This window comes from Lonchura striata, chromosome 8, assembly GCF_050655825.1.
Source record: "Lonchura striata isolate lonStrDom1 chromosome 8, ASM5065582v1, whole genome shotgun sequence".
In the NCBI taxonomy this organism is placed as follows: Eukaryota; Metazoa; Chordata; class Aves; order Passeriformes; family Estrildidae; genus Lonchura; species Lonchura striata.
Window position 1 is genome coordinate 1,108,200 of NC_140710.1, and position 13,951 is coordinate 1,122,150.

General features: G+C 59.2%; 1 protein-coding gene across 7 annotated transcripts in view; it reads left to right on the forward strand.

Moving 5' to 3' along the window:
- Positions 1 to 501: 501 nt before the first annotated feature.
- Positions 502 to 13,951, forward strand: part of LRRC7 (leucine rich repeat containing 7) — a 95,110-nt gene continuing 81,660 nt past the window's right edge. For 2 of the 7 annotated variants that reach the window (XR_014956984.1, XR_014956985.1), the window contains exon 1: positions 4,561 to 4,851. Coding sequence is in view for 5 of the 7 variants with exons in the window: in XM_085586073.1 (XP_085442199.1) it covers positions 4,674 to 4,851 (178 nt within the window). In the remaining 2 variants the exon portion in view is untranslated. Of the gene's footprint in view, positions 632 to 4,502; positions 4,852 to 13,951 lie in introns of those variants that run through there. The other 5 variants (XM_077785298.2, XM_085586073.1, XM_085586075.1 and 2 more) reach the window with 5 other exon arrangements.

Consider the following 13,951-nt stretch of genomic DNA (forward strand, 5'->3'; position numbering starts at 1 on the left):
CGAGCTGTGCCCAGCACTGCTCCCGGGAGGCTGCGAGCCCTTCCCGCACCTTGGCCCGGGTGAGGAAACCGCTCCTGTGGGAAGGAGCGATGAGCGGCCCGGAGCTGCCCCGGGGCCGTGGCTGGGGGCCGGGGGATGCTCCGGGGATGCTCCGGGGATGCTCCGGGGATGCTCCGCGCGCGGGGCGCCCCGTCGGGACGGGGACGGGCGGGGACGGGCGCGGGCACCGCCTGCGCGCTCCGCTCCGCACCGCATCCCCCGCACATCCCACACGGCATCCCCCGCCCCGCATCCTCCCGCATCCTCCCGCATCCTCCCGCATCCCCGCTCCGCACCGCCCCGCGGGGGGGGCGCGGCCGCGTCCCGCCCCCCCGCACCGCCCCTGCGCCGCCGCGGAGCGCAGCGCGGGCGCGCAGCGGGACCGGACCCGCCCCGCCGCCGCCGCCGCCGCCGCCGCCGCCGCCGCCGCCGCCGCCGCCGCCGCCGCCGCTTTGTGTCTGGGCGCCGCCCGCGGAGGCGGAGCGGGCCCGGCCCTGGGCTCCGCGGCGCGGCGGGGCGGGCGGCGGGACAGCCGCGGGCAGCCCCCGCACCGCGGCTCGGCCGCGCATGGACGCGCGCTCCCGCCTGCACCGTGAGTAGCGGGGCCGGGGCCGGGGGGTGCCCGGGCCGCCGCCGGGCGCGGGGAGGGGGCGCGGGGCGGCCCCGCCGGGGACAAAGAGCGCGGGCAGCGCCCGGGGCGCGCCGCCGCCGGCCCCGCGCAGCCCCCGCGGCGCGGCCGCGCAACCTGCCTGCGGCGCGCTCGGGCTCGGCGCGGCTCCTGGAAAATTCTGCGCCCTTCGCAGCGCCGGTGGAGGCGCGGGGAGGTGCGGAGGAGGCTCCCTCCCTCCCTCTCTCCCTCCCTCCATCCCTCCTTCCCTCCCTCCCTCCCTCCCTCCCTCCCTCCGCGCAGGGACATCGCCGCCTCCCGCGGTCCCGCGTGGCGCTGCCGCTGCGTGCCCCGGCCCGTTCTGTGTCCGGCCCGTTCTGTGTCCGGCCCGGTGCCCAGCGCGGTGCCCAGCGCGGTGTCCGGGGTCTGGGGGCAGCGGGCGATGGGCACCGGCTCCCCCCGTGCTGGGGGATTCGGGGGAGGCTGGGCAGGAGCCGGGCCCTGCGCTCGGAGCCCGCGTGTCCGTGCCCGTGTCCGTGTCCCTGTCCGTGCCCGTGCCCGTGCCCGTGCCCGTGCCCGTGCCCGTGTCCATGTCCCTGTCCCTGTCCGTGCCCGTGTCCCTGTCCCTGTCCGTGTCCGTGCCCGTGTCCGTGTCCGTGCCCGTGCCCGTGTCCCTGTCCCTGTCCCTGTCCGTGCCCGTGTCCCTGTCCCTGTCCGTGTCCGTGCCCGTGTCCGTGCCCGTGCCCGTGTCCGTGCCCGTGCCCGTGCCCGTGTCCATGTCCCTGTCCCTGTCCGTGCCCGTGTCCGTGTCCCTGTCCGTGTCCGTGTCCATGCCCATGTCCATGCCCATGTCCGTGCCCGTGTCCGTGTCCGTGCCCGTGTCCGTGCCCGTGTCCGTGTCCCTGTCCCTGTCCGTGCCCGTGCCCGTGCCCGTGTCCGTGCCCGTGTCGCTGCTGAGGGACAGCGTGTGCCGAGGGCACCGAGCCGCCTTCGCTCGTTTGCCCTGGGAGGCTGGGCCGGGGAGGGTCACGGACAGGAGAGCCCTGCTGGAAGTTCCTTGGCTTTTGGGAAATGGAAACGGTCCGATGGGGATTTTTGCCGTGGCCCACACTCCATCTAAATCCCTTCCTTTCGCTCCTGTCCGCCCGTGATTTCCAGCTAAAAACTCCGGCCACGTGCCGTTGGTTGGTGCCTTTAACCTCAGGTGCTTGGGTGGGAATAATCCTTGGGAAGAGCTGAAATCCAACGCGTTTCCCTCAGCGCCCCACGAGCAGAGAAGTGACTTAACCCGCCGGCTTGTGCTGCTCCGCATCTGCTCGCTCAGCTCCTCGCGGAGGAGGAGGAGGAGGAGGAGGGAGGGATGCTCGCCATGGCAACCTCGCAGATTGCGGCCGCTCCGGGGAAGGAGCAGCGCTCGGGAAGGAGCAGAGCAGCGCTCGGGAAGGAGCAGAGCAGCGCTCGGGAAGGAGCAGAGCAGCCGAGCCGGGACCCGGCGTGCTCGGGCGGGACGGTGGCCCCGGGAGCGGGACCCGCTCTGGGGAGCGCTCCCGGTGCCTGGCCGTGGAGAGGGAAGGGCCCCGGGAGGTCACGGAGCCTCCTCTGCGTGCAGCCGCAGCGAGAGGAGGGCTCTTCGTTCTCCAAACATCATTAATTACCGTGATTATTCCGAAATTCAGTGATTTTATCATCCGGTGCCTCGCTGCGCCGCTTTACCTCGGTGTCCCTGTGAACTTTAACCTTGGCCTGTATTCCATCTGTAAAACTTTTTCTTTGGATAAAGCGGCGATTTTAATTTTTTAATTACCTCACGGAGGAGGAGCTTTGCTCTGTGCTTCTGTTACACAGTTGGTGTGAATCCCCTGAAAAAGGGGGGTTAGATTCCACTGATTTTAGCAGTTGCTGGAGTAACAAAAGCATTCCGGGGTGCCTGGTGGATCCGGGGAGCTGCAGCTCGGGAGCAAAGGCTGCGGAGGGCTGCGCTGGACTCCCTGGGAAGGTGCTGCCTGCCCAGCAGCAAATTCCCCACTCCCTGCTCCTGCAGCAATTCCTCGCTGCTTCCCACAATGCATTCACAATTGGTTCAAGTTTAAAACCCCACAGAAAGGATTTTAAAAGCTTGGGCGCTGTTCCTGGAATATTTCAAGGCAGCAGCACCGTTAGAGCCCCCAAAATTCAGAATAATCACCTGATTTAAGGTGTTTGCACCTGGTGAGGCTTTGCTGGGAGCGTTGATCCTAAAGCAGAGACTCCAGGGATCCCGAGCACAGCAGGACATGGCAATCCATGCCAGGACAGGCTGGGGCCGTGCGGTGGCAGCCCCCGAGTCCCCCCGAGCCCCGTGGCCACGGTGCCATCCCCTGGGCCAGCCCCGTCCCCTGGGGCAGCCGGGGCAAACCGGGAGAGGCCTGGGGTCAGGGAGGGGGACTGAGGGACAGCAGGGCTTCAGGAAGGGTGGATCCTCCTGGGCATTCAGGGAATTTTATCCTGCTGGAATTCAGCTGACACCCCTCCCCTGCCCGGCGGGGAGGCGCTCCAGGGTGCCCGTCCCGGCTGGCCCGCCTGGCACCGGGCTGGGCACGGTTTTCGGCAGGTGGAGGAGGAGCTGCTCCCCTGCGGGCTGTGGATCCATCGGGCTGAGCATCGGCACGGGAAAAGCCGCTGGGACACAGCTGGGGCCGGGAGCCCACCCGCAGCACCCCGAGAGGGTCCCAGGAGCAGCCAGGGCCGCTTGAGAATCCCAATTAAGGAATTCGGGATTTCGGTGGATGCGAGCCCAGCGCAGCCCGAGCTCCTCGAGGTGGTACCAAGCCCTATTTAAAGATTTCCAAGAGCCACGATGTGTCCTTGGTTTTCATCTCAGCTCCCTCTAATTTTAGCGTGGTTTCCGTAGGCTCTCATTTGCAGATTGCATCAAATCCTAGGACAAGGCTTGCAGAACTCGGGGCTGGGTTTTGGTGGCTTTTTTTTTTTTTTTTTTTTTTTTTTTGTGATTTTTTTTTTTTTTCCTTGGGAATGCAGCAATTTGTCGAGAGCAGAGAAATCCTCCGTGTTTGACTGGGCAGAGCCGCCCCTCCCGGTGCGAGCTGCGGAGAAGTTGGGGAAGGGAGGAAGGTGGAGGGATGAGCAGGGATGGCTGGAAGCAGCTCGAATGAGGCTGGAGAGCCCCGGGGAGAAGCTGCTGCTGGCGGGGCTGGAGCCAAGCGCAGAATCAGGGGAAGAAAGGAGCCTTAAATCCCCGCGCTCTGGGAAAAGGGAGCAAATACCGTGTTAATGGATCAGGTTCTGGTGAATAAAGAAGAAAAGAAGCTGTAAGATCAGGAAGGCTCTTTTTTATTATAAGGAGGAGAACATTCCTCATCCTTTAGTTCCCTTGGATCCGGAGTGAATGACTTTAGAGCTGCAAGAGTTTAAGCTCATCGGAGGAAAACGGTGCTTTTTAATTTTTTTCTTTTTTTTTTTTTTTCCTTCCCGAATATTTTTGCTGGGGAAAAGATTTGGAAATGAGACTCGGCGCCAAGAGAATCCGTGGAGAGCAAATGTAACCTTTTCTAGGCTAGGAAGCAGTGGCCAGCGGGCAGAAATAATCCGAATTCGTGCGAGTCGGGCGGAGGAGAGCGCAGAGCCGAGCCGATCCCGGCGCTCGGGATGTAGGAGCCGCGGCGGGACTGGGAGCGCCGGGCACATTCCCACGGCCGGGAATCCAGCGCTGCAATCCGCCTCCCGGGGGTCGCGGGGCGCCGCTCGGGCAGCGCCCGCGCCGGAGGTCCGGAGCGTCCTTGGGATGCTCGGCAGCTCGGACCGACTCCGGGGGATCCGCCGGGAATAAAACCGCCTCTGAGGAGCCTTCGGGCAGCCGCGGAGCTCGGGAATCGTCCCCGCGGGCCAGGCGCGCAGCGGGCAGGGCGAGCATCCCCCCGCGCTGCCCCGAGCGCTGCCCGGGCACCGGGGCTCGGCCCGGCCCTGGATCGCCGCACGACCCCGCTCCCGTCACTCGGACATCGCCGCCGCGGCGGCCCCGGAGCGAGGGATGGCATGGCACGGGCACGGGCACGGGCACGGGCACGGCGGCATCCCCGAATTCCCCCCGCGAGGAACGCGCCGAGGCAGCGGATTCATCCCTCCCCCGAGCCACGGCAGGAGCCGCGAGCGGGGCCGGCGCCGGCGCCTGGTGTCCCTGCTGCAGAACCCGAGCCTGCTCTGCAGAGGTGCTGGCGACACCCGGGGGACACCCAGGGACGGGGGGGACACACCTGGGGGGCCGGGGGGACACCCGGGGGGCTCGGGGGGACACACCTGGGGGGCCGGGGGGACACCCGGGGGGCTCGGGGGGACAGACCCTGTGGAGCTCAGAGCTGCTGCCACCAGGGGACACGGCTCGGGGGGGTGGGGGACACACCTTGGTGGCTTTGTTTGGGGACAAACCCTGCTGGGGTTGAGGAGATGCTGGCAGGAGGGACAGCGCTCGGTGCAGATGCGCCTTGGTGGCTTTAGGAAGGACAATGATGGCTTTTGGGGGAGACAAACCCTGCTGGGGTTGTGGAGATGCTGGCAGGAGGGACACAGCTCTGTGAGCACAGACCTTGGTGGCTTTAGAAGGGGCAATGGTGGCTTTGAGGGGGACAAACCCTGCTGGGGTTGAGGAGATGCTGGCAGGAGGGACAGCGCTCGGTGTGGATGCGCCTTGGTGGCTTTAGGAGGGACAATGGTGGTTTTGAGGGGGACAAACCCTGCTGGGGTTGAGGAGATGCTGGCAGGAGGGACAGAGCTCTGTGGGGACACACCTTGGTAGCTCTGTGGGGACAGACAATGATGGCTTTGGTGGGGGACAGATGCTGCTGGGGTTGGGGAGCTGCTGTCCAGAAGGGGACACAGCTCTGGGGGGACACACCTTGGTGGCTCTGGGGGGACAGACCCTGTGGAGCTCAGAGCTGCTGCCACCAGGGGACACGGCTCAGGGGGGTGGAGGACACACCTTGGTGGCTTTAGGAGTGACAATGGTGGCTTTGGCAGGGGACAAAACCTGCTGGGGTTGAGGAGAGAGCTCTGTGGGGACAGACAATGATGGCTTTGGTGGGGGACAGATGCTGCTCGGGTTGAGGAGATGCTGGCAGGAGGGACAGAGCTCTGTGAGCACAGACCTTGGTGGCTTTAGGAGGGACAATGGTGGCTTTGTTTGGGGACAAATGCTGCTGGGGTTGAGGAGATGCTGGCACGAGGCGACAGCTCTGGGCAGGGGGACTTTGGTGGCTTTAGGAGAGCCAAACCCCACTGGGGGTTGAGGAGCTGCTCTCCAGAAGGGGACACAGCTCTGGGGGACACACCTTGGTGGCTCTGGGGGGGACAAACCCTGCTGAGGGTTGAGGAGATGCTGCCAGGAGGGGACACAGCTCTGTGGGGACGTGCCTTGGTGGCTTTAGGAGGGACAATGGTGGCTTTGTTTGGGGACAAACCCTGCTGGGGTTGAGGAGATGCTGCCAGGAGGGGACACAGCTCTGTGGGGACGTGCCTTGTTGGCTTTAGGAGGGACAATGGTGGCTTTGTTTGGGGACAAACCCTGCTGGGGTTGAGGAGATGCTGCCAGGAGGGGACACAGCTCTGGGTGGGGAGACTTTGGTGGCTCTGGGGGCCAGGGAGCTGAGCTGTGGCTGCCAGGAGCTCTGTCTCCAGCTCTTCCCAGGTCAAACCCCAGCAGTCTCTGCTTTTCTCGCTTTTCCCCCCCAATATATAAAAAATCAGCTCCATGCAGACACCTCCACAAGTTCTGTTTCCAGCAGCACCTTCCATCTTCCCTTCGCCGCTGCCCTTCCCAGTGCTCATCTTTGAGGAGTCTCTGGGACAGAGGTTCCTCAGCTCTGGGACACGTCTGGGAGATGTTTTTGGCTCCGTGCTCCTGCCGGGAGGGCACTTGGACAGCCTGGGGCAGAGGGACAGGTTGGGATGGTGGTGGAGCCATGCTGGGAATGGAGGGATGAGGCTGGGAAGGGCCATTCCCTTCATAGGCAGCAATAAAATCAGGACTCTGGTGGTCCTCCCAGTGGGGGTATCCTGGCTCCATCCTCTGAAGGGGTGGGAATCTCGGTGCAATTTGATTTTGCCCCAGGTATTTGCTGTGTGTGCGGCGTGGAGGCAGCTCTGCCTGTTGTTCCAAGAAATATCCCTACATTCTCCAGCCTGAGCACTAAATTGGTGGCTTTCAGCAGTTCCCTAATTATGTGAGACATTTTTTGTACTTAACAAATGGTTCTGATTCCTGCCAGCACTTCAGCCTGGTGTTCCAGGCCCGTGGGTGTCGGGGAACAGAACATATTTCTGTGTCTGTGAATATGATCCCACACGTTGTCTTAAGTGGGAAAATGTTCGCAGCCCTTATATGGAGAGGGATTTTTTTTTGATTCTTTTTTTTCCCCCTCTAAATCCATCAGCGCTCGCTCCTGCAGCACGAAGGCAGTTTGATCCTCCCGGTGCTCTCCTGGCTGGATTGGGAAGCAGAAATACGCAATGGGCTTCCTCCTGCTCCTGGCAGGAGCGGGGCTCTGCCCTCCAGCCCTGCAGGAGTTGGGTTTGGGGTGGGGGATGCTGTCCCCACCTGCGGGGGAAGGGACCTGGGGGCTGCAGGTGCTGCTCCTCCTGGGACTGTGCTCCCTCCTTACCCTGCCTGGGAGCTCCCACCCCAGCCTGGGCTGGCATCGCTGCAGCCAGGAGCTGTGGGGAAGCTGGGGATTGTGGAAAAACCTGGGAATTGTGGGGAAAGCTGGGAATTGTGTCACAGCAGAGTGACGGGGCCCTGCTGTGCCGTGGGATGTGCCGTGTCACGCAGGGAAATCCGGGGAGCACAGCAGGGCTGGGAGCGCTCGGTGCTGTCCTGAGGGAGCTCTGGGGAGAGCCTGGGACAGACTCCTGGAGCAGAGCCTTGGGAGGAGCTCCTCGGGCTGATGGAGGGCTGGAATTGCCTTCCAACGGGTTTTGTCCAGGAATAGCCACGGCTGCACGAGGTGTTCCTGTTTGGGAGCATCAATCCCAAATCCTCTGGGCTTTGTGGTGCTCATGGGGGAGCAGGAGGGGAGTGAGGCCAGGCTGGAGTGGCCGTGGTCACTCAGGCTGTGGATGGGACCCTGCCCCAGGGCTGGGCACAGGGGCAGGATCAGCCCTGAGCTGCTGGGAATGCTCTTCCCAATCCAGGATCCACTGGGCACTGCTGGCCAGGGACATTTCATTGTCCCTCAGGATCCCACTGCTGGCCAGGACAGCTCCTTGTCCCAGGTCCCTGTCCAGGGACTCCTGCAGGTTGTGCCATTTTGGGAATGAGGTTCTGCATGAGCCTTGGGCACCAGCTCAGTGAATGGACCCGTATTTGTAGGAATTTTCCTTGGGATGTAGAACAGAGCTTTCTGGGTTGGTTGATCTATGGCTGAAGGTGCTGCAGTGTTTTTCTCAGGATTCTTTTTCCCGCAGCAAAGCCACTTCTCAGGATTCCTGCAGAAATACCTCTGTGGAAAGAGGCCACACTGAAAACTGGGAGCCTGGGCACAGAAAACCCTGAAAGCAGGGAATTCTGTGCATTTTCCAGGGCTGCCCTTGTCTCCACGTGCCAGCAAAAGGCACCCTTTGAACGGGATGTCATTGTCACTCTGCTGGATGAGCATTTCCAGTTGTGATGACAACCGAGTGAGGACTTGGAGGGGTGGAAAAGGGAGCTCCAGGAGCTGCCAGGCTCAGGCCTTTCCTCAGAGCTGCTATTTTGGGGGGACTGCTGCAGCAGCAGCAGGTGTGAGGCAGCGTGTCAGCCTGGATTTCATCCCTGCCCGAGACACCCTGGCCTTGGAGCGGTGACTTTGGAGAAATCCATCCCCGAGGTCGCTTGTATCCATGGGAAGGGCTGGCAGCATCCACCCACAGAGCAGCTGCCTGCTTTGTGTCCTCCTTCGGTTTCTCTTTAGTCCAAGTGAGTTTGGGGGAAATACAAACCAGGGTGGGGGCAAGGAGGCAGGAGAGTGGCATTCCAGGGAATTCTGGAGTGCCCATCCCTGGAGGTGTCCAAGGAAGGGCTGGGGGTGACCCTCAGTGCCCGGGCTGGGGACAGGGTGGGGATTGGGCACAGCTGGGACCTTGGAGGGCTTTTCCTCAGGAATTCTGGGATTCTCAGGATTTGCTGGAATCTCATGCACGGGGTCAGTGAAGCGGGAGACCCTGGTTGCTGTGAGCCCCCAGACGAAGCCGGGGCTGGGTAAATGAGAATTCGGGGCTGGGTTGGACCCTGCCTGGCCCCCTGTGCCCGTCCAGCCAGGGCCAGCCTCTCCTGCAGCTGCAGGCAGCAGCACAGGGGCCTGGAGCTGTGGGCAGCGAGAGTTGTGGTGCTGGGCACTCGCGTGCAGCTGTGAGCCACAATTCCAGTCACCATTTGTTTCCCAGGAATTCCCAGGCAGCTCGTCCCCATATCCAAACACATTTGCTTTTTCCTTGTCTAATTTAGTTCCTCTCTGCCCAGCATTTGTGACTGCATGCAGCAGATCTGACTCTGAGCTATCCCACAGCTTTTTCTTTTTCTTTTTCTTTTTCTTTTTCTTTTTCTTTTTCTTTTTCTTTTTCTTTTTCTTTTTCTTTTTCTTTTTCTTTTCCTTTTCCTTTTCCTTTTCCTTTTTCCTTTTTCCTTTTCCTTTTCCTTTTCCTTTTCCTTTTCCTTTTCCTTTTCCTTTTCCTTTTCCTTTTCCTTTTCCTTTTCCTTTTCCTTTTCCTTTTCCTTTTCCTTTTCCTTTTCCTTTTTCCTTTTTCCTTTTTCCTTTTCCTTTTCCTTTTCCTTTTCCTTTTCCTTTTCCTTTTCCTTTTCCTTTTCCTTTTCCTTTTCCTTTTCCTTTTCCTTTTCCTTTTCCTTTTCCTTTTCCTTTTCCTTTTCCTTTACCATATTCTTTTCCTTTTCCTCTGTATCCTCACAATTTGCCTGGAGTCAGGAGAGCTCCACGGGCTGCATTCCGTGGGTCCCAGTGCAGGGCAGGAGGCTGCTGGACCTGCAGGAGCTTTTGAGTGAATCCGCTGCTTTGTTGAGAGACTCATCCATGTTTATCCCAAAAAAAAACCTTCCCAAATTTCCTCTGGAGCAGCTACAACCCAGCTAATTAAAACAGGGATCAAAACGGGCGTTTGAAATGGAAGTGAAAATGAAATTAAGAGAAAATAAAGAAAATAAAGATTGAAATAGAAATAAAACACAGAGTGGTGGCTGCTGCCACCATTTAACTGCAGATACAACATGAGCACTTCTTCTTAATTAAGGAGTGGAAAAAGCTAATTAGCAAACTGCATCGTGGCATTGTTGTGGAGATGAGGGCTTTGTGACTAAAGTTGCTTTGAGGAAGCAGGCCAGGAAAGAAATCCAGGTTTCCTGCAAGATCTGTAACGATTTTGTAATTGATTTCCTGGAGCAGGATTCTTCATTTGATGGGATTTCAGCTGCTTGTGTGTTTGTGATTTCTTTGTCAACAAGAGGAGCACAAGCCAGGTTTGTTTGGGGCAGTTCTGAGAGCCTGGGACAAGGTTTAGTGGGTGAAGTGCAGTGGGTGGAAGGGAACTTGAGCTGTGGTTTATTCTGCACAGGCAAATTGGGAATTTGGGATGGCATTAGAGGAGCTTTGGGGGTTGGAATCAAATGATCTTTCATAGAGCCCCAGAATATGCTGAATTGGAAGGGACCCTCAGCATTATTGAGCCCAAGTCTGTCCCTGGTCAGGACATCCCAAGTGGGAATCCCAAAAAAGGGGAAAACACCCGAAAAAAAAATCAGCAAAATCCAACTCAGACCATCCCACAATCCTGTGACTCGGAACACATGCAAATGTTAAAAAAAACAAAAAACCCTTAATTTTAAGCACGTTCAGGCAATTCCAGGGCACGTGGAGAAGCCGAAAAGGAAAGATCCTTTCCCACAGGAGCCCTTGGACTGGGCAGACGCAGGGATGAGCAGGGTCTGGTTTGGAGCAGCCCTGGCAGGAGCCCACCCCACGCTCCCTGAGCGTCCCTGGGGTGGGCTGGGAGCGTCTGGTGGCCTCGGGCAGAGGGGACTGTCCCCTGCAGGTGCTGTCCCTTTTCCCTGCCAGGCTCCCGCCGCTCCCATTTGCAGCCTCATTTCACCTGGGACAGTGCCTGGAGCAGCCCGGGGGACCCTGGAGCAGCAGAGCTTCGTGGATGAGTAAATCAGCAGCTCCTGCAAGTGATTCAATGAAGGTGGCATCTCCGGGCAGCCTCCTGGCGTGGTTTTGCCAGGTTTGGATGGATTATTTGAGTGTTTGCAGGAGGCTTTCCATGCTGGGAGCAGCGGGCAGAGCATTAAATGCAGGGATGCCAGGTTGTGCTGAAGGGCAGCATTCCCCGTGCCAGGCGCAGGGCTGTGCATGCTGCACAAATATTGCAGTTTTTCCATTCAGGGGGTGGCGTTTGTGCCTTTTCCTCCCGTTCCTTCGGTTTCATTGCTGCAGGGTTCTCTGGAATAAATGGGGGAGAAGCTGTGGCAGAGCACAAACGTTGGGATTTCTCTGCCACGTGTTCCCTGCCTCCTGGGAGGCCGTGGCCTGACGGCTGCACTGATTCCTTTGGCCTTTCGGGCAGTTTTCCATGGAATCCCAGAGTGGTTTGGGTTGGGAGGGACCTTAAAGCTCATCCCATGCCAGCCCTGCCATGGCAGGGACACCTCCATGTCCCAGTGCCTGGGCACTGCCAGGGATCCAGGGGCAGCCACAGCCTGCCCAGCCCAGCCTGATCCCAGCTCAGTTCCACCCCAGCCTGGGCTGGAATTCCTGCCCAGATGATCCCAGCTCAGTTCCACCCCAGCCTGGGCTGGAATTCCTGCCCAGATGATCCCAGCTCAAATCCACTCCAGCCTGGGCTGGAATTCCTGCCTGATCCCAGCTCAAATCCACCCCAGCCTGGGCTGGAATTCCTGCCCAGATGATCCCAGCTCAGTTCCACCCCAGCCTGGGCTGGAATTCCTGCCCAGATGATCCCAGCTCAGTTCCACCCCAGCCTGGGCTGGAATTCCTGCCTGATCCCAGCTCAGTTCCACCCCAGCCTGGGCTGGAATTCCTGCCTGATCCCAGCTCAGTTCCACCCCAGCCTGGGCTGGAATTCCTGCCTGATCCCAGCTCAAATCCACATCAGCCTGGGCTGGAATTCCTGCCCAACTGATCCCAGCTCAGTTCCACCCCAGCCTGGGCTGGAATTCCTGCCTGATCCCAGCTCAGTTCCACCCCAGCCTGGGCTGGAATTCCTGCCTGATCCCAGCTCAATTCCACCCCAGCCTGGGCTGGAATTCCTGCCTGATCCCAGCTCAAATCCACTCCAGCCTGGGCTGGAATTCCTGCCCAGATGATCCCAGCTCAAATCCACCCCAGCCTGGGCTGGAATTCCTGCCTGATCCCAGCTCAATTCCACACCAGCCTGGGCTGGAATTCCTGCCTGATCCCAGCTCAAATCCACCCCAGCCTGGGCTGGAATTCCTGCCTGATCCCAGCTCAGTTCCACCCCAGCCTGGGCTGGAATTCCTGCCTGATCCCAGCTCAGTTCCACACCAGCCTGGGCTGGAATTCCTGCCTGATCCCAGCTCAGTTCCACCCCAGCCTGGGCTGGAATTCCTGCCCAGATGATCCCAGCTCAAATCCACATCAGCCTGGGCTGGAATTCCTGCCTGATCCCAGCTCAGTTCCACTCCAGCCTGGGCTGGAATTCCTGCCTGATCCCAGCTCAAATCCACATCAGCCTGGGCTGGAATTCCTGCCTGATCCCAGCTCAAATCCACCCCAGCCTGGGCTGGAATTCCTGCCTGATCCCAGCTCAGTTCCACCCCAGCCTGGGCTGGAATTCCTGCCTGATCCCAGCTCAGTTCCACCCCAGCCTGGGCTGGAATTCCTGCCCAGCTGATCCCAGCTCAAATCCACATCAGCCTGGGCTGGAATTCCTGCCTGATCCCAGCTCAGTTCCACACCAGCCTGGGCTGGAATTCCTGCCTGATCCCAGCTCAAATCCACATCAGCCTGGGCTGGAATTCCTGCCTGATCCCAGCTCAAATCCACATCAGCCTGGGCTGGAATTCCTGCCTGATCCCAGCTCAGTTCCACCCCAGCCTGGGCTGGAATTCCTGCCTGATCCCAGCTCAGTTCCACCCCAGCCTGGGCTGGAATTCCTGCCTGATCCCAGCCTGATCCCAGCTCAGTTCCACCCCAGCCTGGGCTGGAATTCCTGCCTGATCCCAGCTCAGTTCCACCCCAGCCCAGGTGAATCCTTTCCTGCCCAGCCCAGCCTCAGCAGCAGCACTCTGCACCATTCCAAACCTCGTCTAAGCCCTCGCATCAATCGGAGCTCATTTCAAATCTGGGAGTGCAAGCACTGAATATTTTAGATATTTTAGGAACCGCAGCCCGTGTGCTTCGGCAGCGTCGGGGTTTGGGTTTGGAGTTTGGTGGGGATTGGTTTGGGGATATTTATTTTTTTTTTTTGGTATGTTCATTGGCATGGCCAGGCACTTTCCTTTCAATTTTTCTGGATGTTTCCCTTTCCTTTGTTTGTTGGCAGCTGAACAAGTGTCTGTGCCTGATGGTTGGGTGAGAGTTTGGTTGCCCCGTGAAGGGGATGATGCTGCAGGGGGAGGATTAAACCCAAGGCTGGTTATTTTACGTATCCTGAGACTTTTCACCCTAAAATGGAGGTTGTGCTTCCCACTGTTAGCCTGGAGGAAAGGAGGAATTTCTCAAAAGGTGGTCAGGCCTTGGAGCTGCCTGGGGAAGTGGTGGAGTCCCCATTCCTGGAGGGGGTTCACAGCAGCAATGGAAGGAAGGTCCCTGTCCATTCTCCACGCTGGATTTGGGATCAGCTCCAGCATTCGGTGACGTAAGAATTCCAACAACTGCAGAAGAAGCTCTCAGGGACTCTGCCTGTCCCTGAAAGGCTTTGCTCCTTCTGATGGCTTCCAACATTGCTTCCAGTTCCACAGCTTTTAAAAATATCCTTCCCAGTTTTGGTAGGAGGAAGTTTTCCTGCAGGAAGAGCGAAATTGCCATAAAAGGCTTGTTATTAAATCTTACGAGCTCGGTGTTTTTAATTTAACTTGTTACATCACAGGAGTGTGAATTCATTAAACCTCCTATTCTTATATGTGGGATCTATTTTAGCTGATGAATCTCTAAGAAAAAGGTTGGAGATGCGTCAGCAGCTCCTGTGGCTCTCTGGGAGGAAAATAGATGGAACGCAAAAGGACAGTATGGAAGGGAAGGGAGCAGTGAGTGTGGCTGGATGCAGAGGAGGGATCAGCCCCTGATCAAACCT